General features: G+C 46.3%; 1 protein-coding gene across 1 annotated transcript in view; it reads right to left on the reverse strand.

Annotated features, from left to right (window-relative positions):
* LOC138503825 (uncharacterized) overlaps positions 1–14,537 on the reverse strand; it is a 121,050-nt gene that overhangs the window by 19,490 nt on the left and 87,023 nt on the right. Inside the window, exon 6 of the mRNA XM_069623872.1 lies at positions 1,656–1,812. Within this exon, the coding sequence (XP_069479973.1) occupies positions 1,656–1,812 (157 nt within the window). The remainder of the gene's footprint in view (positions 1–1,655; positions 1,813–14,537) is intronic.

A 14,537-nucleotide genomic window follows, 5' to 3' on the forward strand; every position in this document is an offset into this window, starting at 1 on the left:
ACTGTAGTTTGAAGGGTAGCAATTGGAAGACAATAGCCCACTCCCACATCTGCCGGAGATTTATTATCTGCCAATACCATGTCTTAGCATAGGAGTGGGGGTTAAAAAAATGCCTCCTTTCTTTCTTGCCTCTCCTTTCAGCTGTGTCTGCAGGTCAAGTATATTTCCCCTCGCCAAGGGATCAGCCATTTACCAAGTCGCCAATCCCAGGGAAGTGATCCTCTCAGCGTGATACATGCAGCCTTTGCTATGTGCCAATGCCAAAGCCCTAGTTTAGCCACACCCCACAGAACACACATCCGGCAGGATATAGCTGTGCATTAAGCACAGGATCCAGTTTTCAGCTACATGGGGAATCCTCCTCGCTCCCTGCCAGGAATCCCTGGAGTGGCTCTCCCCAGTTTCCAGTCGCTCACTTTATAGGCAGAGTGCCCGCCACACTGCCATCTTGTCAGTAACAGTCCCTGCTCAGCACTCTCTCCTAGAAGCTCTCTTAAAGCTCTGCCACATGGAAGCCTCTGGTGTTTACCAGCCAAATCAGCACCCATACTTCAGACACCATATTTTATGTGTGGCAGTCGCATGCCCCTCTGGACTGTCCCAGGCTTGGGCCATCACAGTCCCTGCTTGGAGCAATCAAAGAGAGCTGCCATTTCCAGTGCTGCGTGGTTCCAGCCAGTCTTGTCCCTTCTTTGTGTTGATGTAGTTAATCAGGTCTGACTACTGGACATGGGGGCAACTAAGGAGGCAGCATGGAGCTTTAATTAGAACTCATGTGCAATGAAACGATCGGTGTTTCATTGCACCTTGCTCTCTGCTGGGCCAAGTGACAGTAGATGGCTTCTGAAAAACAAGTTTAAAGCGGTCAAGCATGATACACACACTGTGTTCTGTATGACCCTGTCCAACAAAACAGTATCATGACCAATTGAGGTAGGAAGTGCACAAATGACCTGTATCGAGAATTGCAATTTGTGGATGAGCAGTGAAGTCAGGGAAAGCCCAGGAACGATGAGGGGGAACGGATGATGGCCATTGATGAAGGGAAATAGAAAGGATGGCAGTTGGGGAGGAGGCAGGGGGAAACCCACACTCACCAGCATTATGACGTTTTTGCAGGGGTTTTGGGACCAACACAGACTTTTCTTCGGACAAGATGACTTTCAGACTCCCCGCACTAAACCCGCCCCTCCGCCAACTGCGCATTGACTCTGGTCAGTTGAGTATAGATCACTCTGGTTCCTCTGTCTTTTCAGCTTCCCAGTGGCAAGCCTCTTCCACACATTGGCAAGCATCATGGGCCCAGTTGTGCAGCCTGTGCATTGGGAAATCAGAAGGAAAAACATTGGCCCCTCTGGGGCAGGTCTGCAGTGCTGCTGTGTGCGAGTATGAACCCATTGACATGCTGAGTGGGGTTGAACCTAGGTCCAATGCCATCTGATTACAGATGCGGGTGTGCACCATTTCATGCTCTGGGGCTGCTCTACGTAAATGAGCCCTATTAGTAGTGGTGAGTGCAACAGTGTGAGGCTAAACCCCACTTGAATGAGTGCAGCTGTGGGTGGGTCTTAACTCAATTTACACCCTGGATGCGGCTGTAGGCAAATTAACCCTACTAAGGTGCAGCTTTGCATGGAAGAACCCAGGACCAGTACCTTGGCAGCCAGTGTCCTTCTCCGACGGTGCGTGAATTCGGCGTTGGCTGTTCAATTGACGCTCCAGACTCTCACTGGAGACTGAGCGAAGTTTCTCCAGGGTGTTCTGCTTGTTCTTCTGCATTACTTCTTCCAAATGCTGCATCCGCTGCCAGACCTGGAGTAGAAGGTGTAAATGTTACCTTAAAGTGGTCTTCAAACTTTACATCTGGCAACTGCCAGGGGTAAGATATGTTCCCTAGACCGTCCAATGTTCTCGCAGGAAGATCATTTCCTTCCATTTTATGTTTCTCAGCCATCATCACAATCGGCGCTTAACTAAGTAAATGGCATGAACCAAAGCCATGTTCTAAAAACTTGGCATTGTACAACTGGGAAGATGACACCTTATTTTTTAGAAAGGTGTTTAGCATTGTGCATAACAGTTCATGGGTGTATACATATGTATGAAGCACAACAATTGGTAAGGAGGAGAGAAACATGGGACCAAACAATTGGTAAGGAGGAGAGAAACATGGGACCAAATGAAATGTGCAAACAATTGAACTGACAACCTAATAGACACGGACAAAGTCAATAGTCTTGCCTTTTTATATGCATTGGTCATAGGTTCAGGTACACACACCATTTGTCAGCTATTGCCATTGCTGGATATTGTCATGATATGCCCTCGTACTCCCATCATATGACAGCAATTGCTAACACGTTCCTGGTATTGCTGAAATCCAAGGTATCGAAGGAGCAGGTATTGACACATTTGTAATGTTTTGTCACGAGAAGCCCAGTAACTCAAAACCGTTTCCAAGTATTGCCATCAAAATCCTAGGTGCTCACATCATTGCCAGATAGTTCAACCAACACTCCAGGCACTTACACCATTAGCAGACATTAGAATGAAAAGTCTAGATACTCGTACCATTGCCAGAAACCAACATTATTAGGGAATTTATCATACTGTGTGCCATGTTTAACCATCATATGCCTGGCTTCTCGCGCCTGGTTATGGTACTCATTTGCAGTGCTTGGATAATATCTTAAGGCATAGCTCATGTTTTGTGAGCCTAATGGTGTCCGCTATACTATGGATGTGGACTATGGGTCTCTGGTGATTTTATGAACATTATGAAATTTGTCGAATGTATGATTTGTATGTAACACATATGAACATTTTTGTAAACAGATGTTTTTCATTTTAGGAAATGTTGTTTGTTTAAACCATTATATGTGTTTGTGAGATTTTTACCCAGACCTCAGAGACTTCAGAGACAGAGGTAAACCAGCCCTCCTACTACTACTCCTCGACCTCTCCGCGGCTTTCGACCTGGTTGACCACGACACCCTTTGCCACCATCTCTCAACAGCTGGCAACTTCTCATCTGATGCCACTGCATGGATCGCTTCCTTCCTCAGAGGTAGAGCTACGAAAGTCTTTTCAGACCAAGCATGCGCCCAAACCCATCTAATTAAGTGTGGGGTCCCACAAGGGTCCTGCATCTCACCCATCTTGTACAATTTATTCACAAGGTCACTATTCAAATACCTTGACTCGATGGGCATCACACCAAATACGCGGACGATACGCAGGTCCTCATCCCTCTTACAGGCGACTACAAAGCCGACCAGAAAACTCTAAACTCTATCTACACCACCATCCAGACATGGATGGCTGAAAACTGGCTCTGCCTTAACAGTGAAAAGACAGAACTCCTTATCATCGGGTCACCGGCCACAATAAAAAAAAATGGGATCCCAATACGACTCCTTTCTCATTGACAACACCTGCATCCTGGTTTCCCAGTCAGTCAAAATGCTGGGGGTATACCTGAACTCAAACCTCACCATGACTCGACAGGTGAACGCAATCTCATCAGCAGCAGCCTACCACTCAAAACTTATCACTGCAGCCAGGCCCTTCCTAACGCAGCAAAACTCCCTCACCATCGCCAGAGCAATCATAGAATCTTACTTAGACTATTGCAACACACTCCTACTTGGCACATCAGCAAGGAACATCAAAAAACTCCAAACAGTGCAGGACAATGCCTTCAGAGCTGCCACTGGGGTCTCAAAAAGTGACCCCATCTCAGTCACCAGGAAATCCATCCACTGGCTACCCGTCAAGGAACGCATCCTTTTTAAGTCACTGGCACTCACCCACAAATGTCGCTACGACACAGCACATCGCTATCATACGCAAAGATTCTCTGCGCCCCCCTCAACCAGACCTGCCAGGTCCAGCCACACCAACCGACTAACCATTCCTAAAAGCCTCAGGATTAGAGCAGGTGGCTAGAGTTTCCCAGTCATAGCAGCTACCAACTGGAACCTACTACCCCCGCTATCAGAGGCATCGAATCCCACTTCGTCTTTAGGAAAGCAGTAAAAACCATGCTGTTCGTGTGTGTAACCAACACATAGGACCTTACCACATGTATGCACTCGATTACTGTAACCTTATACGGACCAATGTAAGGCAATCTATGTAACCCTGTTCTGACCAATGTAACCCTGCATTAACCTCATCCTGTAACTAAGTCACTTTCTTGAAACATCGCCTCGATACCTCCGGGCTGCTAGGCGCTTTACAAATACAAAAATAAAAAATAAATAAAGATCAAATGTATTTTTTTTAACTCTGATGTCCGTTTCGGTGTTTTTATGCATTGTACATTTGAAGAAACTGATTTGTAATGTGTTATTACACTGGTTCGTCTAGCTGGGTGGGGTCCTAGGTCATGTTCTTGCCACACGCACGAGAGACGAAAATACTGATGCACATACAGTAATAGGTGTATGCAGAAGCTTTATTGAGTAATTTAATATACTGGTCCAGTCCAGGAGACATTTTGTGTTTATAGTTTGTTGTCCTTGTTCTCCTTGTGAAACAGGGTACCCTGGTGTATTTCAGATGGTTATGGTACTAAACAGGCCATAGCTATTTTCCATTTTGCCCTATTAACACATCATGGTAATGTTCCAGTATGTCATGCTTGCCCATTTATTTTCAGTTTCTGTTCTGCCCATATTGTAGAAAATAGCCAGAATCTGTTATGCCCAGTTAGCTAGCACAGCATGGCCTTAATCAATTAAGCCCACTTAGAACTACATGGCCAGTTAGAGCACCATGGCCCAATTCCATTAAGCCCTGATAGCACTGCATGAGCAGGTTATATTATGCCAAGTGTGACTAGGTTTCATTAATGGACGTTAGCACAGAGTACGGTAGGCCTAGTTTGCACTGTATGGCCAGATTATTTTATGCCTGGATTCTCTTATGCTGGCTTGAGCACATCATGGCCTTGTTCTATTTATGGTAGAAAATATAGGGCGCCTGGCGGAGTCCTGATTTACCCAGGTGGGTATATGTACAAAAAAAAGGAATAATCAGGATGAAGAAGATCCTACAAGTAAGCCAGTTGTGCCGTGCATGTATGTTTATTTTACATTGACACAGTCCTTTTTAGTTCATTCAACAATTTATTTTACAGGTCTTTCGATAAGCATGAAAGTTTTTTGGCATCAAACGGACAAAAGTGATTGTGAACGGTGGTAACACGGGTTAAGTGTCAACCTCTGATGTATTGAGGTTAAAACTCCACACTGAAGTACATTCCCTGTATAGATGTGATAGAGAAAGAACTATCAAGCAGGGAAAGTATACCTGAGGCTTGAAAATGGCCCCAGGGTTAGTTCACACAAGGTGTACACAACAGATATTTACACAACATACACAAGGGGGAAGATACAGTTGTGTCACGGGGATCGACACAGGTGTGTTTCGGCCAAAACATGGCTTGATTGAAGCCGGTCTATATGCTGGCCTTCGTCAGGAAAGGCACCATTGGTGGTGATGTCCGTTGATTCTGTGGGTTTAAGAGAGGCAGTGAGGATCTTCAAAAAGGGGTGATTTAATTAATTTAGGATAGTATTAAATACTGGCCAAATTTGGCCATGGTGTTACATCTCATGGTGCAACTGAGAAACGGCTTACCTGCTGCTCCGGTGGCAGTGGCAAGCTGGGAAATATCCTCACGTGGTTGAAGGATAGTGTGTGCGTGATTGCACTTAGGAATATGCCTGAGAGTGCTTCAGGCCGACATCTCTCGGGTTCCCGCTGACTGTGAAGGGCCACAGTGGGTCCCAGATCTGAGAGAAAGAGAATACAGGATCAGAATGCATGATCCTGGATAAGGATTCAGAGGAGTGGATTCGATGATGGTGAGAGAGTCCTACTCGGGGTAGACTGCCCTCGAAGAGCATGGTAGTGGGCGAGTACGTGCCTATGAGGTGTAGACATCTGACCAGTGGTTCAGGTGGTCTGTGATGAGTACATCTCGGTGAGCAGGGTGGCTCCCACGGGGGTAGAGTCGTTCCGGTGCAGCGGTGGTCCATGGGGGTGGAACTAGCCGCATGTCGAAATCCTGTGTGGCTATCGGGAGTGCGAGAGCGCGCATCGAGTAGCGCTGAGGTCTAGGCAGGAAAATGACCGGTGAAAAGACTGAAATCGATGCAGTGAGACCGAGTTGGGAAAAACGGCACGAGGGGTGTGCCTGAAGGTGCGCGCATGAAGTGGCGCTGAGGTGTAGTAGGGAGCACTATATTCAATGCAGTGAGATCGTGTTGGGATCTGGGAGTGAGAAAAGACACGTGGGAGGTGCGAAAATTCGGGTAATTAGGTGCCTGTATGTGGCGGTGTGGACACCTGAAATGCCTACTTTTAGTTATGAGTGGAGCCGGGCAGCAGGGTATAGTAAGTGCAGACTGGCAAGCCAAGTCAAGTCAAAAAGGGGCGCGCTCTGGTCAACAATTAAAAAGCTAAGGTGCTGTTCCCTGGCTAGCTTACCGCAGTATGTCCGGCGTACCTCTGTATACGGGGTCCTCAGCTCGAAATGAAACTGTGAGGAGAATGCTGGCTGCTGTGTAAATATACATTTTACAAGCTAGGCGGCAGCCAATCAAAAACGCGCATTGGAAGTATCCAATGGGTACAGGAAGGAGTTTGAACCAATCGCGTGTTGTCAAGAAGGTGGAGCATAATTGAACTACTCGAATGGTGGAGCATCATGGGAGGTGTGGTCCCAGAAACGGTGCTTGCAGGCTAAAGCAATGCTGAATGGGATGCACTGAATGCAAAATGTGGAAAAGGGTGTGTAGAAAAGGCAAACCGGTTGGCTCTGAGTCTGGTAGCATTTCATAATAGCTCCATAGAGACACCTATTGTTTATTAATTATTACCAGCGGGAAGTGCGTTGTAAATATACATTTTACAAGCTAGGCGGCAGCCAATCAAAAACCCGCATTGGAAGTACCCAATGGGTACAGGAAGGAGTTTGAACCAATCGCGTGTTGTCAAGAAGGTGGAGCATAATTGAACTACTCGAATGGTGGAGCATCATGGGAGGTGTGGTCCCAGAACCGGTGCTTGCAGGCTAAAGCAATGCTGAATGGGATGCACTGAATGCAAAGTGTGGAAAAGGGTGTGTGGAAACGGGCAAACCGGTTGGCTCTGAGTCTGGTAGCATTTCATAATGGCTCCATAGAGACACCTATTGTTTATTAATTATTACCAGCGGGAAGTGCGTTGTATATACCGGTGCATGATCTGTCCAAACTGCCTATTGTGAGTGCTGGCATAATACAGGTAGAGAGGTCCACTATACATGCTGTTGAGTGCATACGCATCCATTCATTGTACGGGTCCATAAAATAAAAGGTTAATTAGCATTGGACATATATGCATGTCATATCACATGTCACCCGTGGTGGTAATTAATACATGTGTACAATTGGTGTTAACAGGAGATGCATAAGTACTGATTGCCAGATGTCAAAACAATTGGTGAAAAAACAGTCCATGTGAATACATGTGTACACTTGGTGTTACATAGGTTCTGATTGCCAGAGATTAAAACAATTGGTGACAGTAATACAGTTGTTAATGTATGCAAGCTGAGATATCTATATAGGTTGCCCCTGGTGTCCCGAAATGATAAAAGAGGGTGAGGGGGTTTTTGTTTTTAGAAATGTTTCCATTCAACGGTTATATTTAAACCGTGACATACGGTGTCCAATTTGTGAACCCATTTCTGTTCCAGTTTTGTCAGAGTCAAATTGATATCCCCCCCACGACGTTGTGGTTGGAGCTGTTGCAGCACGGTCCATGAAAATTGTTCATGAGTATGGCCCTTTTTGGTGTAGTGTTCAACGAGTGGTTTGTCTTGGACTGAGTTCTTTATGCAGGACCTGTGTTTATTAATCCTTTGTTTTACGGGCCTTATTGTTTTGCCAATGTAGACCATGTCGCAGGGACATTTGATGGCGTAGATAACACATCTGCTCTCGCAGTTGGTGTGGTTGTTCATCTTCCATGTGAAGTCCTTGTGTGTGAAGGTCTTACTGTTGGTGGTGTATTTACAGGCGACACAGTGTCCACAACTGAAGTGACCAGTAACTGGAGGGATACTCCATAGGGTTGCAGTCGTTTTCGTGGGTTCCAAAAATGTGTGTACAAGGGTATCCCTCAGGTTCCTGTTTTTCTTGAAAGCGAACAGTGGTTTCTTTGCTAGGCTGCCCTCGTTCTTAATCAAATGCCAGTTTCTGTTGATGGTGCTCTTTATGAGATTGCTGACCGGGTTGAAGGTAGTTACACAGACAGTCCTGTTGGTGGGATTTTTTTCTTTTGCTGTCAAGCAAATCGAGCGGTCGGTGTTCTCTGCTCTCTTCCTGGCAGTCCTGATGGATTTTTTCGGATAGCCTCTCTGTCCTAGGCGTATTTGAAGTTGTTTTGCATGATGGAAGAATTTCTCTCTGTCGGTGCAATTTCGACGGATGCGAAGAAACTGGCCGTATGGGAGGTTGTACTTTAACCCTTCTGGGTGGTAACTCGTGAAATGTAGCAAGGTGTTTCTGTCGGTGGGCTTTCTGAAAAGTTCTGTTTTCAACCTATCTCCAGATCGATAAATATGTAGATCGAGAAAGTTGATTGCTTGGTAATCCCACTCGATGGTGAACTTTATGTGGGTATTCTGTGTGTTCAGCCATTGATGAAAAGCCAGTAGTGATTCTCGATTGCCTTCCCAGATCAAGAGCACATCGTCAATGTAGCGGCGCCAAATTTTGATGTGTGATCTGTGAGGGTTGTTGTTATAAATGGGCATTATACACCTCCATCCCACAACTGGAAGGACTACAAGCACTGGCGACCTGCCTTGAAAGAAGAACCGACACCACCACCATACCCACCAACTTCCTTATAGAATGTATCCGAATAGCCATGGGAGAAAACTTTTTTCTATTCGGCCAACAAATGTACCAACAGATCAAAGGCGTTAGTATGGGGGCCACCTTTGCACCAGACGTCGCGAACCTCTACATGGCCCAGTATGAGGAAGATAACATTTATAACAACAACCCTCACAGATCACACATCAAAATTTGGCGCCGCTACATTGACGATGTGCTCTTGATCTGGGAAGGCAATCGAGAATCACTACTGGCTTTTCATCAATGGCTGAACACACAGAATACCCACATAAAGTTCACCATCGAGTGGGATTACCAAGCAATCAACTTTCTCGATCTACATATTTATCGATCTGGAGATAGGTTGAAAACAGAACTTTTCAGAAAGCCCACCGACAGAAACACCTTGCTACATTTCACGAGTTACCACCCAGAAGGGTTAAAGTACAACCTCCCATACGGCCAGTTTCTTCGCATCCATCGAAATTGCACCGACAGAGAGAAATTCTTCCATCATGCAAAACAACTTCAAATACGCCTAGGACAGAGAGGCTATCCGAAAAAATCCATCAGGACTGCCAGGAAGAGAGCAGAGAACACCGACCGCTCGATTTGCTTGACAGCAAAAGAAAAAAATCCCACCAACAGGACTGTCTGTGTAACTACCTTCAACCCGGTCAGCAATCTCATAAAGAGCACCATCAACAGAAACTGGCATTTGATTAAGAACGAGAGCAGCCTAGCGAAGAAACCACTGTTCGCTTTCAAGAAAAACAGGAACCTGAGGGATACCCTTGTACACACATTTTTGGAACCCACGAAAACGACTGCAACCCTATGGAGTATCCCTCCAGTTACTGGTCACTTCAGTTGTGGACACTGTGTCGCCTGTAAATACACCACCAACAGTAAGACCTTCACACACAAGGACTTCACATGGAAGATGAACAACCACACCAACTGCGAGAGCAGATGTGTTATCTACGCCATCAAATGTCCCTGCGACATGGTCTACATTGGCAAAACAATAAGGCCCATAAAACAAAGGATTAATGAACACAGGTCCTGCATAAAGAACTCAGTCCAAGACAAACCACTCGTTGAACACTACACCAAAAAGGGCCATACTCATGAACAATTTTCATGGACCGTGCTGCAACAGCTCCAACCACAACGTCGTGGGGGGGATATCAATTTGACTCTGACAAAACTGGAACAGAAATGGGTTCACAAATTGGACACCGTACGTCACGGTTTAAATATAACCGTTGAATGGAAACATTTCTAAAAACAAAAACCCCCTCACCCTCTTTTATCATTTCGGGACACCAGGGGCAACCTATATAGATATCTCAACTTGCATACATTAACAACTGTATTACTGTCACCAATTGTTTTAATCTCTGGCAATCAGAACCTATGTAACACCAAGTGTACACATGTATTCACATGGACTGTTTTTTCACCAATTGTTTTGACATCTGGCAATCAGTACTTATGCATCTCCCGTTAACACCAATTGTACATATGTATTAATTACCACCACGGGTGACATGTGATATGACATGCATATATGTCCAATGCTAATTAACCTTTTATTTTATGGACCCGTACAATGAATGGATGCGTATGCACTCAACAGCATGTATAGTGGACCTCTCTACCTGTATTATGCCAGCACTCACAATAGGCAGTTTGGACAGATCATGCACCGGTATATACAACGCACTTCCCGCTGGTAATAATTAATAAACAATAGGTGTCTCTATGGAGCCATTATGAAATGCTACCAGACTCAGAGCCAACCGGTTTGCCCGTTTCCACACACCCTTTTCCACACTTTGCATTCAGTGCATCCCATTCAGCATTGCTTTAGCCTGCAAGCACCGGTTCTGGGACCACACCTCCCATGATGCTCCACCATTCGAGTAGTTCAATTATGCTCCACCTTCTTGACAACACGCGATTGGTTCAAACTCCTTCCTGTACCCATTGGGTACTTCCAATGCGCGTTTTTGATTGGCTGCCGCCTAGCTTGTAAAATGTATATTTACAACGCACTTCCCGCTGGTAATAATTAATAAACAATAGGTGTCTCTATGGAGCCATTATGAAATGCTACCAGACTCAGAGCCAACCGGTTTGCCTTTTCTACACACCCTTTTCCACATTTTGCATTCAGTGCATCCCATTCAGCATTGCTTTAGCCTGCAAGCACTGTTTCTGGGACCACACCTCCCATGATGCTCCACCATTCGAGTAGTTCAATTATGCTCCACCTTCTTGACAACACGCGATTGGTTCAAACTCCTTCCTGTACCTATTGGATACTTCCAATGCGCGTTTTTGATTGGCTGCCGCCTAGCTTGTAAAATGTATATTTACACAGCAGCCAGCATTCTCCTCACAGTTTCATTTCGAGCTGAGGACCCCGTATACAGAGGTACGCCGGACATACTGCGGTAAGCTAGCCAGGGAACAGCATCTTAGCTTTTTAATTGTTGACCAGAGCGCGCCCCTTTTTGACTTGGCTTGCCAGTCTGCACTTACTATACCCTGCTGCCGGGCTCCACTCATAACTAAAAGTAGGCATTTCAGGTGTCCACACCGCCACATACAGGCACCTAATTACCCGAATTTTCGCACCTCCCCCGTGCCTTTTCTCACTCCCCAGATCCCAACACGATCTCACTGCATTGAATATAGTGCTCCCTACTACACCTCAGCGCCACTTCATGCGCGCACCTTCAGGCACTCTAAGTCCTCCACACCCCTCGTGCCGTTTTTCCCAACTCGGTCTCACTGCATCGATTTCAGTCTTTTCACCGGTCATTTTCCTGCCTAGACCTCAGCGCTACTCGATGCGCGCTCTCGCACTCCCGATAGCCACACAGGATTTCGACATGCGGCTAGTTCCACCCCCATGGACCACCGCTGCACCGGAACGACTCTACCCCCGTGGGAGCCACCCTGCTCACCGAGATGTACTCATCACAGACCACCTGAACCACTGGTCAGACGTCTACACCTCATAGGCACGTACTCGCCCACCACCATGCTCTTCGAGGGCAGTCTACCCCGAGTAGGACTCTCTCACCATCATCGAATCCACTCCTCTGAATCCTTATCCAGGATCATGCATTCTGATCCTGTATTCTCTTTCTCTCAGATCTGGGACCCACTGTGGCCCTTCACAGTCAGCGGGAACCCGAGAGATGTCGGCCTGAAGCACTCTCAGGCATATTCCTAAGTGCAATCACGCACACACTATCCTTCAACCACGTGAGGATATTTCCCAGCTTGCCACTGCCACCGGAGCAGCAGGTAAGCCGTTTCTCAGTTGCACCATGAGATGTAACACCATGGCCAAATTTGGCCAGTATTTAATACTATCCTAAATTAATTAAATCACCCCTTTTTGAAGATCCTCACTGCCTCTCTTAAACCCACAGAATCAACGGACAGCACCACCAATGGTGCCTTTCCTGACGAAGGCCAGCATATAGACCGGCTTCAATCAAGCCATGTTTTGGCCGAAACACACCTGTGTCGATCCCCGTGACACAACTGTATCTTCCCCCTTGTGTATGTTGTGTAAATATCTGTTGTGTACACCTTGTGTGAACTAACCCTGGGGCCATTTTCAAGCCTCAGGTATACTTTCCATGCTTGAAAGTTCTTTCTCTATCACATCTATACAGGGAATGTACTTCAGTGTGGAGTTTTAACCTCAATACATCAGAGGTTGACACTTAACCCGTGTTACCACCGTTCACAATCACTTTTGTCCGTTTGATGCCAAAAAACTTTCGTGCTTATCGAAAGACCTGTAAAATAAATTGTTGAATGAACTAAAAAAGGACTGTGTCAATGTAAAATAAACATACATGCACGGCACAACTGGCTTACTTGTAGGATCTTCTTCATCTTGTTCTATTTATGCACAATAGCACAGCAAGTAATGGTTCCGTAAGTCCCACTACGAAATGCAATGACACATTTCAGTGTGCTCAGTTAGCACTGAAAGTACTGATTCTATTATTTTCAGTTATCTCTTCAAGATCTGATACCATCTATATGTATGTATGTACTGTTATTTCTTATGTTTTGGGTGGACACTTGCCTGGCAAATGCATGCCTCCTGACCCCCTTAGCACTGGGCAGGTTCAAAGGATGCATGTGCATTTTTGACATCTGATGGAACACAAACTGACAGCATGCTGAGGTAGCCTTTTAATTGTCTGCACCTCTGCTTCAAATTATAATAATTGTGTATCTTAGTCATCCTGGCGGTAAGTTAATCTTTTAAATATAAGCCATGTATTGTGGCATGGTGGCTACTAAGGTCCCACAAATATACAGCCCCAGCTATTTAATATCGTACAAGTATTAGCTCTGTGAGCAGGGCTTCAGCTATGACCAGCGGATGTATCTGTGCAGGATGTTTCCACAAACACGGTGTGGGGAAAATAGCCAGGGAACTGCCTCTTTGATGCTTCTGCAGGAAGGGCAACACCTTCTACCAGGGCGCAGGAACCCTCCCCAGGAGATCTCATGTGAACTAGTGCTTCAAAGGCAGCATTGACATAACAAAGCCACACTCGCCACAGGGCGCTGATGTCAGCAGACATAGGAAGGGCGCGGAGTTGGAGCAGGTAGATGTGAAAGGGCAGCTGAGAGAGGGGTTCCACCATTTTTGTTTCTGCTAGGGATCCATACAACATTCACTCCACCCCTCACTCATTTCCTGCAGGACAAGGCACCTGGTGTTCGAAGGCAAAGGGCACTTGTTACACCAGCCTGGATTAAAACCCTTCCAGCAGGCTTGCTTTGGACCAATCCTCTGACATTTTGATTTTTGAAGGAAGGGGGAGATCCCCTAGTTCTTTGATTTACATTGGGACTTTCAATACCAGAAGGATTCATTGCACCTCTGTTGGGGGTACATCCTACCCCATAGCCGTCTGCCAGAGAATGAAGACAGAAGGCATCCGAGGCAGAGGCAAGCTCTGCTCTGTAACCATCCCCAGGGAACAGTGGGGGTGAACTGCTGTGAACCGAGGTCTCTCTGCTGACTGCACTTGACCCTGCTCACCTAGGTGCCAGCAAACTTCCTGCATCAGAAGTGCAGAGCTCAATGACTCACCTTGCCATGGAGGCCTGGGATTCAGCCTCCCAGCAACCCAAACATCCAGAGGCAGCCTGGAATCCTGTTTCATTACATGGTAACACCTTTATGCCGTATCGACAATGCACAATGCACTCTGAACCATCATCGGACCCGCAATGCTGTTTTTGGCACACTATGGAGCTTCAAATAGCTTGTCTGTACTTAGAACCATCCAAACGCCGCCTCGACCCATTGAAGCAGACAACTCATCTCAACGTTATGGGAGCAACCGACTCAAGCGTCAAATCGACTACTGGAAGCCATGGGCTCACTCGTCCTGAACACTGACTCAACCCAGCAGAGTCATCATCTCAAATGCCACCCCAGACCACTGGAAGCCATTGTTACAACTGTTTCAAGGCTGACTTGACCCAATGGGAGCCTGCACTGACTTGATGCCTACTGCTAGTGGGACATCGGCTCGACTGCAGCGAAAGTGCCTATAAGCCTGGTGCGAAACTGTCGAGCAC

The sequence above is a fragment of the Ambystoma mexicanum genome, chromosome 11, assembly GCF_040938575.1.
Source record: "Ambystoma mexicanum isolate Mex_15411 chromosome 11, UKY_AmexF1_1, whole genome shotgun sequence".
NCBI lineage: Eukaryota > Metazoa > Chordata > Amphibia > Caudata > Ambystomatidae > Ambystoma > Ambystoma mexicanum.